General features: G+C 54.0%; 7 protein-coding genes across 7 annotated transcripts; 1 reads left to right on the top strand and 6 right to left on the bottom strand.

Annotated features, from left to right (window-relative positions):
- Positions 1-43: 43 nt before the first annotated feature.
- On the bottom strand, positions 44-1468 carry BO97DRAFT_408848 (NAD(P)-binding protein). Its single transcript, XM_025695951.1, has 3 exons — positions 891-1468; positions 596-772; positions 44-473 (listed from the first exon to the last, which is right to left on the bottom strand). The coding sequence occupies exons 1-3, from the start codon at positions 1260-1262 to the stop codon at positions 105-107; spliced, it is 918 nt and encodes a 305-aa protein (XP_025546786.1). The 5' UTR covers positions 1263-1468; the 3' UTR covers positions 44-104.
- A 226-nt stretch (positions 1469-1694) lies between these two features.
- Positions 1695-2979, top strand: BO97DRAFT_399650 (cysteine synthase A). Its single transcript, XM_025694256.1, has 2 exons — positions 1695-1851; positions 1921-2979. Exons 1-2 carry the CDS (start codon positions 1728-1730, stop codon positions 2916-2918), a joined length of 1122 nt encoding a protein of 373 aa, XP_025546785.1. The 5' UTR covers positions 1695-1727; the 3' UTR covers positions 2919-2979.
- Positions 2980-3000: 21 nt separating this feature from the next.
- Positions 3001-4066, bottom strand: BO97DRAFT_399645 (translocation channel protein TIM22). Its single transcript, XM_025694255.1, has 3 exons — positions 3859-4066; positions 3697-3792; positions 3001-3620 (listed from the first exon to the last, which is right to left on the bottom strand). Exons 1-3 carry the CDS (start codon positions 3952-3954, stop codon positions 3282-3284), a joined length of 531 nt encoding a protein of 176 aa, XP_025546784.1. The 5' UTR covers positions 3955-4066; the 3' UTR covers positions 3001-3281.
- Positions 4067-4227: 161 nt separating this feature from the next.
- Positions 4228-6646, bottom strand: BO97DRAFT_481139 (uncharacterized protein). The gene is made up of 2 exons (XM_025700800.1): positions 4781-6646; positions 4228-4730 (listed from the first exon to the last, which is right to left on the bottom strand). Exons 1-2 carry the CDS (start codon positions 6244-6246, stop codon positions 4526-4528), a joined length of 1671 nt encoding a protein of 556 aa, XP_025546783.1. The 5' UTR covers positions 6247-6646; the 3' UTR covers positions 4228-4525.
- Positions 6647-7194: 548 nt separating this feature from the next.
- Positions 7195-7963, bottom strand: BO97DRAFT_429123 (uncharacterized protein; the record flags this gene model as incomplete). Its single annotated transcript, XM_025697349.1, has 4 exons — positions 7195-7386; positions 7445-7535; positions 7593-7654; positions 7730-7963. The coding sequence occupies 4 exons, from the start codon at positions 7961-7963 to the stop codon at positions 7195-7197; spliced, it is 579 nt and encodes a 192-aa protein (XP_025546782.1).
- Positions 7964-9634: 1671 nt separating this feature from the next.
- On the bottom strand, positions 9635-11746 carry BO97DRAFT_355962 (STE20 family serine/threonine-protein kinase; the record flags this gene model as incomplete). Its single annotated transcript, XM_025692151.1, has 6 exons — positions 9635-9905; positions 9986-10621; positions 10681-11282; positions 11342-11509; positions 11571-11638; positions 11698-11746. The coding sequence occupies 6 exons, from the start codon at positions 11744-11746 to the stop codon at positions 9635-9637; spliced, it is 1794 nt and encodes a 597-aa protein (XP_025546781.1).
- A 698-nt stretch (positions 11747-12444) lies between these two features.
- On the bottom strand, positions 12445-14328 carry BO97DRAFT_473515 (FAD-binding oxidoreductase). The gene is made up of 2 exons (XM_025700244.1): positions 12662-14328; positions 12445-12601 (listed from the first exon to the last, which is right to left on the bottom strand). The coding sequence occupies exons 1-2, from the start codon at positions 14261-14263 to the stop codon at positions 12569-12571; spliced, it is 1635 nt and encodes a 544-aa protein (XP_025546780.1). The 5' UTR covers positions 14264-14328; the 3' UTR covers positions 12445-12568.
- Between the last annotated feature and the right edge of the window lie 212 nt (positions 14329-14540).

Below are 14540 nucleotides of genomic sequence, written 5' to 3'. Positions count from 1 at the left end.
ACCTTGCAAATAAACCACTCTGGGTGTCAATATTTTGAACATGTACTCTTAACTTATCTGCTACCTAATCTGACTCTCAGCTTCTGTCTTGTATGTCAAGTTAACTATCCACCCGCATGACTCAAAAGTCTACTCACCACCTCCTCCAACTCCATCTCTCCTCTATATACCTTCACCCCCTCCCTCTTCTTAGCATCAGTATGCATCACACCCCCTGGCAAGAAACTCAACGTCATCTCCACAAACGGCCCAACGGCCACCTTCGGCAGAAACCGCCCAAAGAACTCCTCCAGATTCTCTTTGGCAACAGGTCTCAACTCCACCTGCCGACCCAGGACCTTCTCAAAAGCACGCTGCACATCAACAGGCGTATAATCCCTCGGACCCTGTAACTCAAACACATACGGCGTCTGGGGCACCTTATCCATGAGAATAGACTGCATGCTGTGGTAGCCGATATCTTTGACTGCGACCTTCCATAGAATCAGCAGCTGTGCATACCTCCCAAACTCATCCCCCCCCCCCAGATCTACCCCCCTCAAACATCACCAACCACTCTTTGATACTCCAGTCCACCGGAAGAAATCAAACTCACCATCGGCACCGCAAACTCGACCGGCGTAATCACGGTCTCCAAATACGGCCTGTCACTGCGCACGGTCTCGACCGCCGCCGCCCAATTCTCCATGAAATACGCACACCGCATGATAATCACCTCCGACGCTGCATCTTTCAGAATCTCTTCCGAGATGTGATTCGTCATGATCTCGCCCTATCGCCCGAGGCACACAAGCCATTAGCCCAGTCCACTATTCCAGCTCCCACCCACAGGCTATCCCACGCAACCATCCTGACTGAAGAGCAAACCGAACGGAAAGGGGGAAACATACCGTCCCACCCTCAAACTCCGCCCCCATACTCGACAGCAACACCAATCGCTTCACGGTTCCAGACCGCTGGATCGCGAGTCGGACGTTCGTGGAGACCGTTGTCGCCCATTGCAGGAGGTTCGTGCCGTCGTAGCAGGGCGGGAGGACGAAGAAGACGGTGTCGAAGCTGTGGAAATTTAGGGTGGCTGGGTCGCTGAGGTCGCCCGGGTAGGATTCAAAGTTCGGGTTGGTTTGGAATTCGGGCGGCACGCGGGTGAGGTTGCGGTAGAGGCCGCGGATGTGGATGGGGTCCTGCTTTTGCGGGGTGGTGAGGAGGTTGTGAATGGTGGTCCGGGAGGTTTGTGGGGAGGCGGGGACTATTAGGATGCGCATTTTGAGGAGATCACTAGTTGGTGGGAGGTTTTACTTGAGAGTGCGGAGTTTGATAGTGGGCTGTGGGCTGTGGTGAGTTGGGGATGGCTACTTATATCGGGGATGATGCATGGGTGTCGTGTCCATTGTAGTAGACTCTGAATACGAGAGCTGCGGGGTGTACAGAGGCTATTGGGTACCAGTTCTTGTCGCTGACATTGAGTTACTCGACCACCACTTCCATGAATCTTCAAGGATGTATACTTCTGGATGAGGTGTAGTTCAAACAAACACCGATGATCTCATCAATCCCCGAGTCTAGTCCCAACACAGTCTGGCGCGTGCAGCACTGCAATCACGCCATCAGTCACGTGACTACGCTGACTAACCGCCGACTATCGGCCCCGGAGATGAGGCGGGCGCTCTACGCTGGTACTTTACAGCTGCATTATCCCCATAATCATTGAAAGCGAAGGATAGAACGCAATGTTCCGCCAGACTATCCGACAGTTCGGCACGACGGCCCTCCGCGCGGCGGAGGCCTCGTCGGCGGGCTCGTACAATGTCCGGGTGTCGCAGGCCCAGGGCTTCGTCAACGGACTGACCGAGGGTACGTGCAATTGCGTCCGTAGCCATGGCTACCTACAGGAGATACTGACCTCACCTCACCTTACCTCAGCGATCGGCAACACACCACTGATCCGACTGAAGCGGCTGTCCGACGAAACGGGGTGCAACATCCTGGGGAAAGCGGAATTCCAGAACCCGGGCGGCAGCGTGAAGGACCGGGCGGCGTTGTTCGTGGTGGAGGACGCGGAGCGGCGGGGGCTGCTGAAGCCCGGGGGCACAGTCGTCGAAGGCACGGCGGGGAACACGGGCATCGGGCTGGCGCACGTGTGCCGGTCCAAGGGCTACAAGCTGGTGATCTACATGCCCAACACGCAGTCGCAGGGCAAGATCGACCTGCTGCGGCTGCTGGGCGCCGAGGTGTACCCCGTGCCGGCCGTCGCGTTCGACAACCCGGAGAACTACAACCACCAGGCGCGCCGGCACGCCGAGGCCCTCGACAACGCCGTCTGGACTAACCAGTTCGACAACACCGCTAACCGCCAGGCGCACATCGAGACGACCGGCCCGGAGATCTGGGCGCAGACGGCCGGGAAGCTCGACGCGTTCACCTGCGCCACCGGCACCGGCGGTACCCTCGCCGGCATCACCCGGTACCTGAAGACCGTCAGCGATAATAAGGTGAAGTGCTTCCTGGCTGATCCGCCGGGGTCTGTGCTGCATAGCTATATCCAGAGCGGCGGCACGCTGGTCGAGCGCTCCGGCAGCAGTATCACCGAGGGTATCGGCCAGGGCCGCGTCACCGACAATCTGAAGCCGGATATCGGTCTGCTGGACGGATCGTTGAATATCCCTGACGAGAAGTCCATCGAGATGGTCTACCGCTGTCTCGACGAGGAAGGTCTGTACCTGGGCGCCAGCTCCGCCCTGAACGTCGCCGCCGCTCACGAGGTCGCCCAGAAGTTGGGCAAGGGCAGCACGGTGGTTACCATCCTCTGCGACGGCGCCTACCGCTATGCCGACCGCTTGTTTTCCAACACCTGGCTGCAGGGCAAGGGGCTGCGCACGGCTATTCCCAAGCATCTGGAGAAGTACATCGTGCTTCCTTAGACCATGCTTACTGCCTCTGGGGTATCGTTGATGTGTATAGTACAATTTGTGAATAGATAACGAATCATGTTTGTTCTTTTATCCTCAGGATCGGCTGAGAAATGATGTAATACTATACAAGAGTGTAGTGAGTCTATAGACCAGACCAGACAACGCACGCAAATCAACATAACCGAAAACAACGCCATATGCACCCATTCTATGCCGAACGAACAATAACGCCAAACCATGTATGAAACATGTACAGCCAGCCTCCGGGTCCTATCCAACACCCGGATATCCTCTCCCTACCTCCCATTCACACCGCGATTATCGTCCCTTTCAGCCCCGGGCCAACAATACCCCCCATAGACCAAGGTGCAACTAATCCTCATCAGAAGGCATCCGCATATAAGCATCAATGGCCGCACTAAACGCCGCAAAGCCCGCACACCCAGCAGCAGCCGCCTGGGGGCCGGCCTTCGCGCCCAGAATGCCACCAGTGATGCAGCCGGCAGCGACGCTGTTGGTGAGGTCGTTTTTGGCGCGCAGGCCCTCGATGCAGCACTCGGTGCCGGAGTACAGCGCGCCGACGATACCGAAGTTCTTGGCCGAGGACCACGAGCGCGAGCCCATGTCCTTGAAGCCGCGCCGCACCTGTTCGCGCCAGGGGAGGTCCATGATCGCTTTGCCTTGCGGCGTGAAGGTTGAGTCGTAGGACATCTGTGGTATTCGTATATTAGTTTGGTGGGTTTGGGTGTGTTTTGAGGGGTGGGTTCTGGGGCATCGCATCACATACACTGGCCATGAACAGTCCGAATACTCCTCCCAGTCCGAATCCCATCGTTCCCGAGATCACCGTCTTCACCGGACACGACTCCATCGCCGAGTACATCTGTCATACCCATCCGTCTAAGTCAGCGCGTGCTTCTGTTTACAGCATCCCGAACAAGAATCATACCAGCTTCACCATCGCCTGCTCCTGCTCACTCATGCCCTGCATGTTCGGGCCGCCGCCCAAACCACCGAGTGGCGGCGTCACACTGGGGAAACTCATGATGTGCGTGAAATAAGGAATCTCAAGTTGTATGTGAAGAAACGAAAAGGAGGAGACACAGTTGGGGACCGGCCGAAGAGAAAGTGAGAAGTGGTGATGTCGGACACCGAGCTCGATCGCGCCCCGGACTTTTTGCGGAGACGGGATGGCGATGTCGCAAATTTATTCACGGCACGCCACAAAGCCCAGAGACGCAGATTGCACGTGATCCGTGCATACAAAGCATACAGCCTAACTATATTGCTTCTATAGACCAACGAATCCTAAGGATTTCATCATGAAAAAAAGTATATTTGTTCAGGATCAATCATACCAGCTATATCTAATAGGCTCATGTTCAATGCCAGAAGAATCAAAGACATCTCGAAAAAGTAAAGTCAACGACGGAAAGAATGTAACAAACGCTCATCGTAAAGGGTATTGTGATCCACAATCATAACCCTGCGTTAATCCGTACTGGCCTCATGCTCGATGAAGAAACCAAAACCATCGTCTGCCGCTCGATCAGAAATCGATCTCGCAAATGCTATGTGCTGTATTTACAATGTGTTCGAAAAGTACACCCCCGAGATCAATCCCGCTTGTCGTCCTTGTCGGGAAAAAATTCTTTCCGCTCAGGGGAGGGACTCAAACTGCGCTCCCATTCAGCCATCAGGTTCGACGCCGTGCGAGTCAGCTTCGAAGGCGCCATTTTAGTCATCGCCGGCCAGGGGATCCCATCGGAGACGCTGGGATCCGGGATGCTGGCATCATGCAGCGGGCGCCAGTCGCCAAAACTAGATCGGAACTGTTAGAATGGACCACGGCAAAGAAAAACAAAGCTTACCTAGCACTTGTGCGAGGACTGCTGTTCTGCGTCATGGGCGACTGATCATGCTTCGTCTCCAACGTACTGCGACTGGACGACGGCGTGTGCGTCTTCTTCGTCTTCGGAGACTCCCACTCCCAGTTGTCTTCAACATCGGGGGGGTTGCTGCTGTCGCCCTGTCTGGGTTCGTTCGGCCCGCTTAGGGTATTGGTGGCTCCGTGAGCGCGAGGGGACTTCTGCCCAGGTGGATCAATGCCGAATTCACTCCAGAACGACGAGTCTATATCCGCCGATTTAGAGTCTTTACCAGAATGTTTGCCCCCAGACCCCTTGCTCCCCGAGGACGACCGCGACAGCGTAGTTCCTCCGTAGATAGACAACCGATCCCGGCTGCGCGACGTCGAGCTGGATGAGACCCGCTGGCGCACCGGTGGCACACCCCTTGATTCGGTCGCACTGATACCCTCTTCTCCCACCGTAGCCTGTCGAATGTCCTCCAAGAACGTCCAGAGTCCTTCTCGCAAATCCGACGCCATCTGTTTGCCCGTCCGCACGATCGCATCTCGCGACGGCGGTGGCATGGTGTTCCGCCACTGCGCGATCATGTCATCCGCCGGGTTGGAGCTTGCACCACTGGTGATTGCATTGCGTTCGACGGAGGAGGGCAAGGTTGCCGACCGCGGAGACCGACCGATCCGCTGGTTGCCGGCCTCGGACTCCGATCCCGTTTTGCTATCCCCAGTCCCCGTGGTGGGAGAAAGTAACGACAAGGCTCGAGTGTGTGAGCCTCGGAAGACCCGTCGACCATTAGCAGAAACGTTGATGCACTTGGTCGCGGCTGCGCGGAGGCTCTGCCGCCGCTCCATCTCCCGGCTGATTCGAACCTGGGCCACTGACGAACTGCCGGCGCTGCTGACGCTATGGTCCCTGCGATGGGGGAAAACTGGTTCATCAGGCGATCGCAGAGAGACCAACGGTTCGGCGCGATGGCTGATTTCCGTCCGTTTCTTTGTCTTCTCGGTTGACGCCCATTGCTTTTTCAAAGAGTCCAGCTCCGTCTCGGCCCGGTGCAGTTCTTCCCGAAGCTCCAGCACCTTTCGCTCTTGGGAGGCGATCGCAGTCAGCAGGCCTGAGCCGTCATCTTTCTCCTCGAAAGTCAGCGGGGTGCCGAGATGGGGGATCGGCGAAGGCTGGGCGGAGGTCCGAGTCACGGGCGTCATGGATCCGGGAGAGGCAAGACTAGGATCGAAAGCTTCGGGTCCGGAGGGGATGTTGATGGGAAAGTTGAGGGTAAGTCGTTTGGCGTGTCGGGCAGCACCATGGGGACGAGCTGGAAGCGAGGATCGTTTGAGTTGGGTGGGAGTCTGGCCGATGGGCGATGCAGGCGCAGCATGGTTGAGCTGGTCAGGCGACGACAGCAGCTTCACTGTTCGGGACGTTTCCGGCGCAGTTTCCGTCTCGCCCGTTCCCGGGAAATCCCCCATGACGGGCCAGCGTGCGGGAGATGGAAGTGGAGGGCGAAGCTGATAAGGGTCCGGGATTTTATTGACAGATCAGGGACACAATCATGACATTCATTCCCGTGGAATTGAGTAATGAGCTCCGCTTGTGGGGGAAGAAAACAGCTTGACGGCCGCCGCAGTCGGGGGAATTTGAGATTGCTGGCTGATAAGAAAAGAATGTATGTATGTATGTATGTATGTATGTATGTATGTATGGGCCCGTCAGCAGTGATAAACAATCGGAGAATGAAATGACAACAATAACAACAATAAAGACAGTGGGCAGCAACCAGACTGGACACGGGGCGACAATAGAAGAAAAAAGGAGGAGAAGGGAGAGAAGGAGAAAAGGACGCGAGGAAAAGTTACTTAGTAGAAGGAGTAAGGGAAGAAGGAAGGACTAGACCCAACACGGGGGCGGCAAGTAAGTGGCAGGTGAAATTAAAAGGGCTCCAGGCCTGTAAAACGGGTCGTTGGTTGAAGTCACTAAAAGACGGTGATGGTAAAAGAGCGGGTCGCAACGCGCATCCCTTCCGCCTCCGCCCCCCCAATTGCCGTGGTCTCCATATTTAGTAGCAGTAGCCCTCTTTTAAGTAAGGTTACTTGAACATTTTGCTGCATGAATATCCTATTCGCTTTGCCTGATATTACGTGCTGCGGCTTCTGTGCAATTACTCAACATGTGATAGTACTCCGTACTTGCTTCTATATACATCAAGCTACTATTTATATTATAAAAACAATGGATTTTTGTCGATTGAGACCCAGATAGAGCATATGAAATGTGCACTCGCCATAATGAAACCACAAAGCACAGAGACGAGAAGGACCAAAACATATAATACCTTCCAAATCCCTATTGACTCGCAGAGACGTTGCTGAACCCTAAAAACGCCGAAACCCAGGCACCCTCAACCTAAGATCGACCCATTAAGTCTGGAGCGCTCTTTTGGACGTATCACCAAAAGGATCGCTCAGGAGCCATTGGGCAAAGGTCTTGAACCCAGCTGCATTCAAGAAACTAAAGTCATAGGGTTTAGTGTGTCGTAACACCAGCTCCTGGCCATCAAAGTATGCCTCGATGACATGTGGATGCAGTCGACTCAGAGAAAAGAGTAGGACCTGACATCGTAATCTGCTTTTTCTTCTGATGAAGAAGCTCAGATGGAGGTGGGATTACCGGCTCAACCATATCATTGACAAACACCTTCAGCTTCAGCTGACCCAAAATGATCCGGATGACGGTACTACCAAAAATGTCATCGCCGATCCTGGAGAAGCGATGAGTGAAGAGATGTTCAAACAAGGTGTAAGTACTAGGGGCTTACCGATGGCTCGGCCACATTCGTGGAATCTCTGGGAAATCGACCATCATATCGCCAACGTATGACTCAAGGCAAATGTAGATCAATCGCCCGTGTTAGCTGGTCATAGTTAATATCTCGGTGTTGTATTCTCTGCCGACATATTCTTCTGTTGGCTCTGGTATGTCTTTGAGGGCAAGAGAAGAGAAATTCTTGGGTGCGAGCGAGCCATCGGCGTCCAGGCTCCGAGGCAGAGCTCGAACTCTGAGCCGTTTCAGCGCGCTTTGGTTCAAGATAAGGGTGTTCGTCTTTTCCAGGGCTTTGACGTTCCATTCCATGGCAGTGAGTGCTTTGCGGAGGTTGTACCGATCGCGAGGCTCAGTGACGGTCTTCATGACCACGAGATATGTATGAATGGCAATCGCAGCGGGAGTATCAAAGCCATCAATCATATAGAAGTTAAAGCCAATACTCAAGCATAGACAGGAGCCGCAGATTCACATACAAGAGAGCCACAAGACTGCAGCTGCCACCTGCCAGTGACAGAATTAAAGTCATTTGATCAAGAGGATGGGAGCTGTTTCATAGTATCAGAGATAGACAGAAGAATTATATCTGTATCACTTGGTACCACACCGATTACATCAACTATGTGCAGACGGGATATCGGCACAAGTCGAAGTGGCGATGTTAGTTGAAGAGAAGATAGGGCTGCTGCGAGGAACATCACCCCCTCTAGTGTACTGTTACCCGCGAAAAGGTAATAGATAATGTCGAAGTAGACCGGCAGAGGCGTAGTAAAAGGTCTGGGGAAACATGCAAGAGAGTGGACATCTCTTTGGTGTAAGTGGGGCTGTCCTTTGACTCCGAGGCCCTTGTGAAAAACTCAGGCCACGCACTTATGAACTCGCCCCACGCCCCGGGCCGCTCAGTGAACCCAAAGCGGAAAGAAAAGTCACGGCACTGCCCGCAGCGAGTCGAGTCCCTCAGGGGAAGAGGGAGAGTCTCAGTGCTGTCAATCGCTACTCAGTAGTCCTCGATGGTGCTTGGCATAATTGGCACAACCTTCCAAAAGACATGGACTGTATGTACATTACATCTACTACCTCTTTCAGCCGAGAACGAACCTGCATGCAATGCAACATTGAACCGGTCGGTGTAAGGGGAATATCACGATCTCCGCTGGTCCTGATTAGGATCATCATGTTGTTGACAGCCCCCAAGCTGAAACAACCACTGCGGCTGCCCAGCACGAGTCCGCTCCACGCGGAGGTGGTCAGTTTGATTACCCGGTTGACTCTTTCGTGTTCTGGCCTTCTCCCAAGTATTTTGTTCGCCACGGTAAGCGGTACGGGTGAAATTGCCCAGTTGCATTACTATGTCCACGATGCCAGGTACACGTATGCAAGAGTCACATCGCCTTACTTACAACAAACACCAATTATTATCTCACACTTTCCCGGAAACTGTCCAACGAATAAGCAAAGGCAGACACAAAGAAAAAAAACCCCCCCAGAAACAGGAAGGAATGGGTAGTAATCACAAGCTTGCCAGAATTTATACTAAGTTCACCAGAAATGAAAACATCGCGGTTTCTGAACGCCAGAACCAACCTCTGTCCAACAGTCAAAGGGTACATAGGAAATTGATGGTCGTGCTTAGACCACATATCACAAACACAATGAGATCAGCTTATTAAGGAACGGTCACGGTGTACTCAGTTGGTAATCTCCCGCCAAATGCGTCCAGCTCGGAGGATATCGTCGTCTAGATTTGTCTCACTGGGGCACATTGACCAGCAGTAGACCCCAAAGTAGGTGAGAGATTGAAGCCCTATAACAACGGGCCATGAGAGCGCAAATAATATCAAGTGAGGGGGAATAATGCAAGAAGGAAGGAAAAGAACAACGCATATGTAGAAAAGACCGAGAGCGGCCAGATGACCAAAGATTTCAACGCCTTATGCGAGCCCAAGTTTTTGTACAATGATAAATATGGTGTTTTCCCAAGGAGATTCGAGATCTTCAGATCGCAGTATGCAAGGGGATGAGTGCAGACAATCGAATCTAGATTCCAGGCCAGCGATTGCGGAGGCCTTCAGACCAGCGCTGATAGAGTACATCCGACAGCTGCTTTGTGTGTTCCATACCCGGCACCTGTTGCCCGGGGAGGTTCGCCAGCTGTGTGGGCTGCAGGCTAGGTTCGGCCACGGCGGCGCTCTGGCGGCGGCGGTGGGATTTCAGGTGTGGATTACTCTGCGCCAGAACCAGTCGCGGCCTCTGTGGGGAATCGGGCGGTGGAGTCGCGGGTGGGACGAGACTGGCCAGCTTATGGTCACTGATTATCCACCAACACGAATGCTGTTAGCAATCCAGAAACCTTAATCAGGAGGTACCAGGGGAGCACTGCAAGCTTACCTTTGTAGTTTCTCCGTCGTTGCCTTCAGGATATGATACAGGCCTTCAGGGTCGATCATCTCCAGATCGCTCCAGGCCTCCGCGAGTCGTGAGATGGCTTCTCGCTTTTCCTGGTCACCCGTGGTACCAAGCACCTCCTGGCAGGCGAGACCAACCGCCTTGCTGTACGCCCGACGCCCCAGTTGCGCTTCTTTGCTGTTCGGCTCGGAGAACAAGGTCTTCGGGCTCGCATTTTCGTCCCCTCCAAACAGGTACTGCGGCGGGTACGAGGCGTCGCTGGGACTCTTGTTATCCGACACCCGACGGAACTGACGCACCGTCGATGGACTGTTGCCGAAACTCATATCCACACCGAGAGGCTGCTTCACGCCACTTGACCGTCGCTTGGCGCGTCGTATCGATGGGCTGTGGTCGGGCGCTTGGACTCGTCGCACGGCTGTGTTAGTCGTATGCTTCGATAGCGGGCTGGACACATAGAGGTCTTCCATCATGTCGGAAGTCTCGTCAAAGACCCAGTCCTCCTGTGGCTCCGGTTCATTCTCGTCGTCAACTTCTACCTCGCGTATGGCCATTGTAGAAGCTTTCACAGTATCGAAGATCCAGCCGTCATCGTCGTTCAGATTTCGAATCGTATTCCTGTGGAACAGAAGCAGTCAGCGTGGGTAGCTTGGGCAATGGAAATCGGACCTGCATACAAAGACTCCGCATAGTACTTAATCTTGTGGGTCACTCCTCTTCCAGCATCGAAGTCCTGCTTGCGGTGAATCAACTCTTGCAACGCCTCCGTCTTCCCTGCATTGCGGATGAACTTGTGTCGCAAGAGCTCCTTTGCACTCGGTCTCCGATCAGGGTCCTTGGTCAAACACTGTGCGATGAAATCCTTGAAAGTGTTGCTGTACTGATCTCCCTGTAAGCGCGGGGCGGGCTCCTTGGGAATCAAGAAGAGCACCTTCATCGGATGGGTGCTCGCATGGGGTGGCTCGCCGTTAATCATTTCGATCGCCGTGATACCGAGCGACCAAATATCCGCCTTATAGTCATATCCAGCCTGTTGAATCACTTCGGGTGCCATCCAGAAAGGTGTTCCGACAAATGTGTTGCGTTGAGACTTGATGTTGATCAGCTGCGCTGCGACTCCGAAGTCCGCTAGCTTCACTTTGCCCGTATGCGACAAGAGGACATTTGCCGCTTTGATATCACGATGGATCTTGCCTTCGCTGTGTAGGTAGTCGAGTCCGAGGAGCAGTTGTTGACAGATAATGGCGACGTGTGCTTCGTTGAAAACTCCGGGTTTGAGCTAGATGGTGTTAGCGAGGAGGGGTCTGTCTCCCAGCTGCGGAGGCGCTGCGTGGTTACCAAATCCAAACACGATCCTCCACCAAGAAACTCCATGACAATCCACAGCTTATGGCCTCGAAGAAAGCTGGCCTTGTACTGCGTGACGAACGGACTGGCGCAAGTAGCTAGCACCGAGATCTCCTGTTGAATTTCCTGGATATCATCTTCACTTGACTCGAGATCGATCTAAAATGCCGGAAGTGGTCAATCGGACGATCGGACAAAGAAAAAGACCCGTCACACGCACATGCTTGATCGCTACGATCTCGCCCGTAGCTTTGTCAATGGCTTTGTACACCGTCCCGAAGCTCCCGCCTACATCATCCAGGTCAACTACCGGGTGCGATCGACTCAATTGGCAAGTGGAGACTTACTGCCCAGCTCCTCCATCATCTGGTAGTGGCTTGCCATGTCGTCCTCCATTTTGTCGCGTGTGAGCCGTAGCTGGGGGAGACTGACGGCGCAGTTGAGAACGGGGGAGAGAGGACTGTAAGAAAGAGATAGGTAAGAAAAGGGAGAAGAAAAGAAGCAAAAAAGAAGAAAAAAGAAAGAGAGGAGAGCTAAAACAGGGCACACAAGGGAGAGGGGGGGGGGGGGCGCACCCGCACCGCCAGTCAGCTATTTTATTTCCTATCCGGCGAAAGGACGGACGGAGGCTGGAGCTGGAGCTGGAGCTGGAGCTGAGCAAGGACGAGTGGATCTGGCCTTGTATCTAGATAGTAGATAGAGAGATGAGGGGAAGAAGGTGGGAAGATAGCGAAGATTCTCGATAGGATAGATACCAGCAACGGGGCCCATTCTTTCTACCGTCCTAGTATTCTAGTATTGGCAGCCGCTTTTCTTTCCATGGTTCGCGGGAGAAACAACAGGCGGTAGTGCATGGCAACCATGGATCAGCTGCCGAGTCACCGCCTCAGGCACCGCTGTTATTTCCCGGCCCTGATTGGGTGCATATTCTCCGCCGCGGCTGTTGCCTCAGGCAGCCGCTGTACCCCAGCCCTGCATGGTGCAGGTAATGCAGATGGGGTTCTGCAAGCCGCCAGGTACGGTACGGATCTTGAAACATCACGAGGGCTGTGAGACTCATCAGATTGCAGTGGATGGAATGAGGGGACCATGATCCAGCGAGTTCGATATTTGAAGTGTAATGTATTCTACAGATTCCAGGGCTATAAACTTGGTCTAATCTCTTCTCGCTTGCTCCCAACACCATTACATTCCCAGAGTGGTGCCAGAAAACTGCATTTAGATGTACTTATACGGATTCATGATTCCGTTCTGCATCAAGTCAGTTCCAAAGGGTCTGGTGACGGGTCAAGGGTTCAAATAGGTCCTTACCGGGTCATAGAGGTTCTTCAACTGCTTCATCAGCTTGACCATCGTCTCATTCTGGCTGTATCCGATGAACTCCTTCTTCGCCAGACCTAGGCCGTGTTCCGCACTGATACTACCCTTGCGCTGCTGGATCCACTCATATACCCAAGGCTCAATGGCCTTCTCGACCTCCTTGTTGTATTGTCGGACCGAGATGTTCAGGTGCAAATTCGAGTCACCCATGTGACCGTAACCAACAACGGCCCGAACGGGGAAGGAGTCGTCATCACCCACGAAGCCAAGCTTCGTCAATCGCTCCTTGCAATCCTCCACCAGCTGGTAAAGCTCGGGCAGAGGGATGGAGACGTCATACTTGTAGGTGCCACCCAAGTGGCTCAGAGCCTCCGTAATACCCTCTCTCCAACGCCAGATCGAGTGGAATTGAGTCTCGTCCTGGGCCAGGACACCATCCGCAACAATACCCTCACCCATGACATGTTCTAAGAAGGTCTCCAACTTGGCCATGTCATGCTCAGCGTTAGAGCCACTGGTCTCCACGAGACAATAGAAAGGATATTCGGTCTCGAGAGGGTAGTTGTTGCCAGTCGACTCGTGAACCAGCTTTTGAGTGCGCCCATCCATCAGTTCGAAAGCAGAGAGGATCTCAGACAGGTGACCCTTGGCCTCTTGGTAAGCCTTGCGGACCATGTCATAGCTCTCCAGACCGAAATAGGCAACATTGACGGCCTTAGGCCGAGAAGGACATTGAATAGAGACCTTTGTGATGATGCCAATGGTACCTTCGGCGCCAATGAACAATTGCTTTAGGTCGTAGCCGGTGTTGTTCTTGCGCAGGGTCGACATAGCATCAACGACCGTTCCATCCGCCAGCACTGCTTCGACACCAAGCACAGTGCCGTGAAGACTGCCATAGCGCAGCAGACGCAGACCACCCGCGTTGGTCGCAACGTTACCGCCAACATGGCACGAGCCCTTGGCACCCAGGTCCAGCGGGAACAGATGATTCCGCTCGGCCAAGTACTGATCCGCCACCTCAAGGATGACACCCGAATCGACCACCAGGACTCCAGATGCCTCATCGAAGGAGTGAATCTGGTTCATGCGGGAAAGGTTGATGACAATCTCATCGAAGACGGGCACGGAGCCACCAACCAGACCCGTGTTGCCACCCTGGGGCACGACCGCCAGCTTCCTCTCATTACAGTATTTCAGTACCTTGCTAACCTCCTCCGTGGTCTGGGGCTTCAAGACCAGCTTTGTCTGGCCGCGGTACTTGCGCATCCAGTCGCTGTTGAAAGGCTCGATATCATCGGCGGCATCGGCGGTCACCCCATCGATCACCGCAGACTGGGCACCCAGCAGCTCCTTGAAGAATGTCACATCCTCGGCTGAGATCTCGGCAAAATTCGGGTCGCGCTTGATGTTGGGATAAGCATTGGTGGTGTACTGAATCTCTTTAGTCGCATTGGCGCGGGCGGTAACAGTGAAGGTGCGAGTGGCGGCCAGGGAAGGAGTCTGGACCGCAGCGACCGGGCGCAACAAGCAGCGAGGCTTGGGCACACGAGCCCGTCGAAGAGCGACTGAAAGATGCCTGGCGCTGGACATGATGTGGTGTTGAGTGGGTGAGAGAGGACGGGGGCAGCACTGAAAGAGTCAAGAGAGCGGCGAGCGGCGAACGGCAGCCATCTAAAAAGCCTACCCTCTGTCCCCCCGATGGCGGAGTTGGAGTCTTGGGGCTTGGAGTCAACGGCGCCGATCTGTCTTTCCGTCCCGACGGAAGTCGTGGCCTCAGGCACACATTCGGATTGTTTGATCACCTAAAGTAGTAGAGTTAATAAGCCTGGCAGTAAGTCACTTCCTATACTAGGAAGTATTGTCAACT

Source organism: Aspergillus homomorphus, assembly GCF_003184865.1.
Source record: "Aspergillus homomorphus CBS 101889 unplaced genomic scaffold BO97scaffold_61, whole genome shotgun sequence".
NCBI lineage: Eukaryota > Fungi > Ascomycota > Eurotiomycetes > Eurotiales > Aspergillaceae > Aspergillus > Aspergillus homomorphus.
This window is presented reverse-complemented; position numbering and strand designations above follow the sequence as displayed.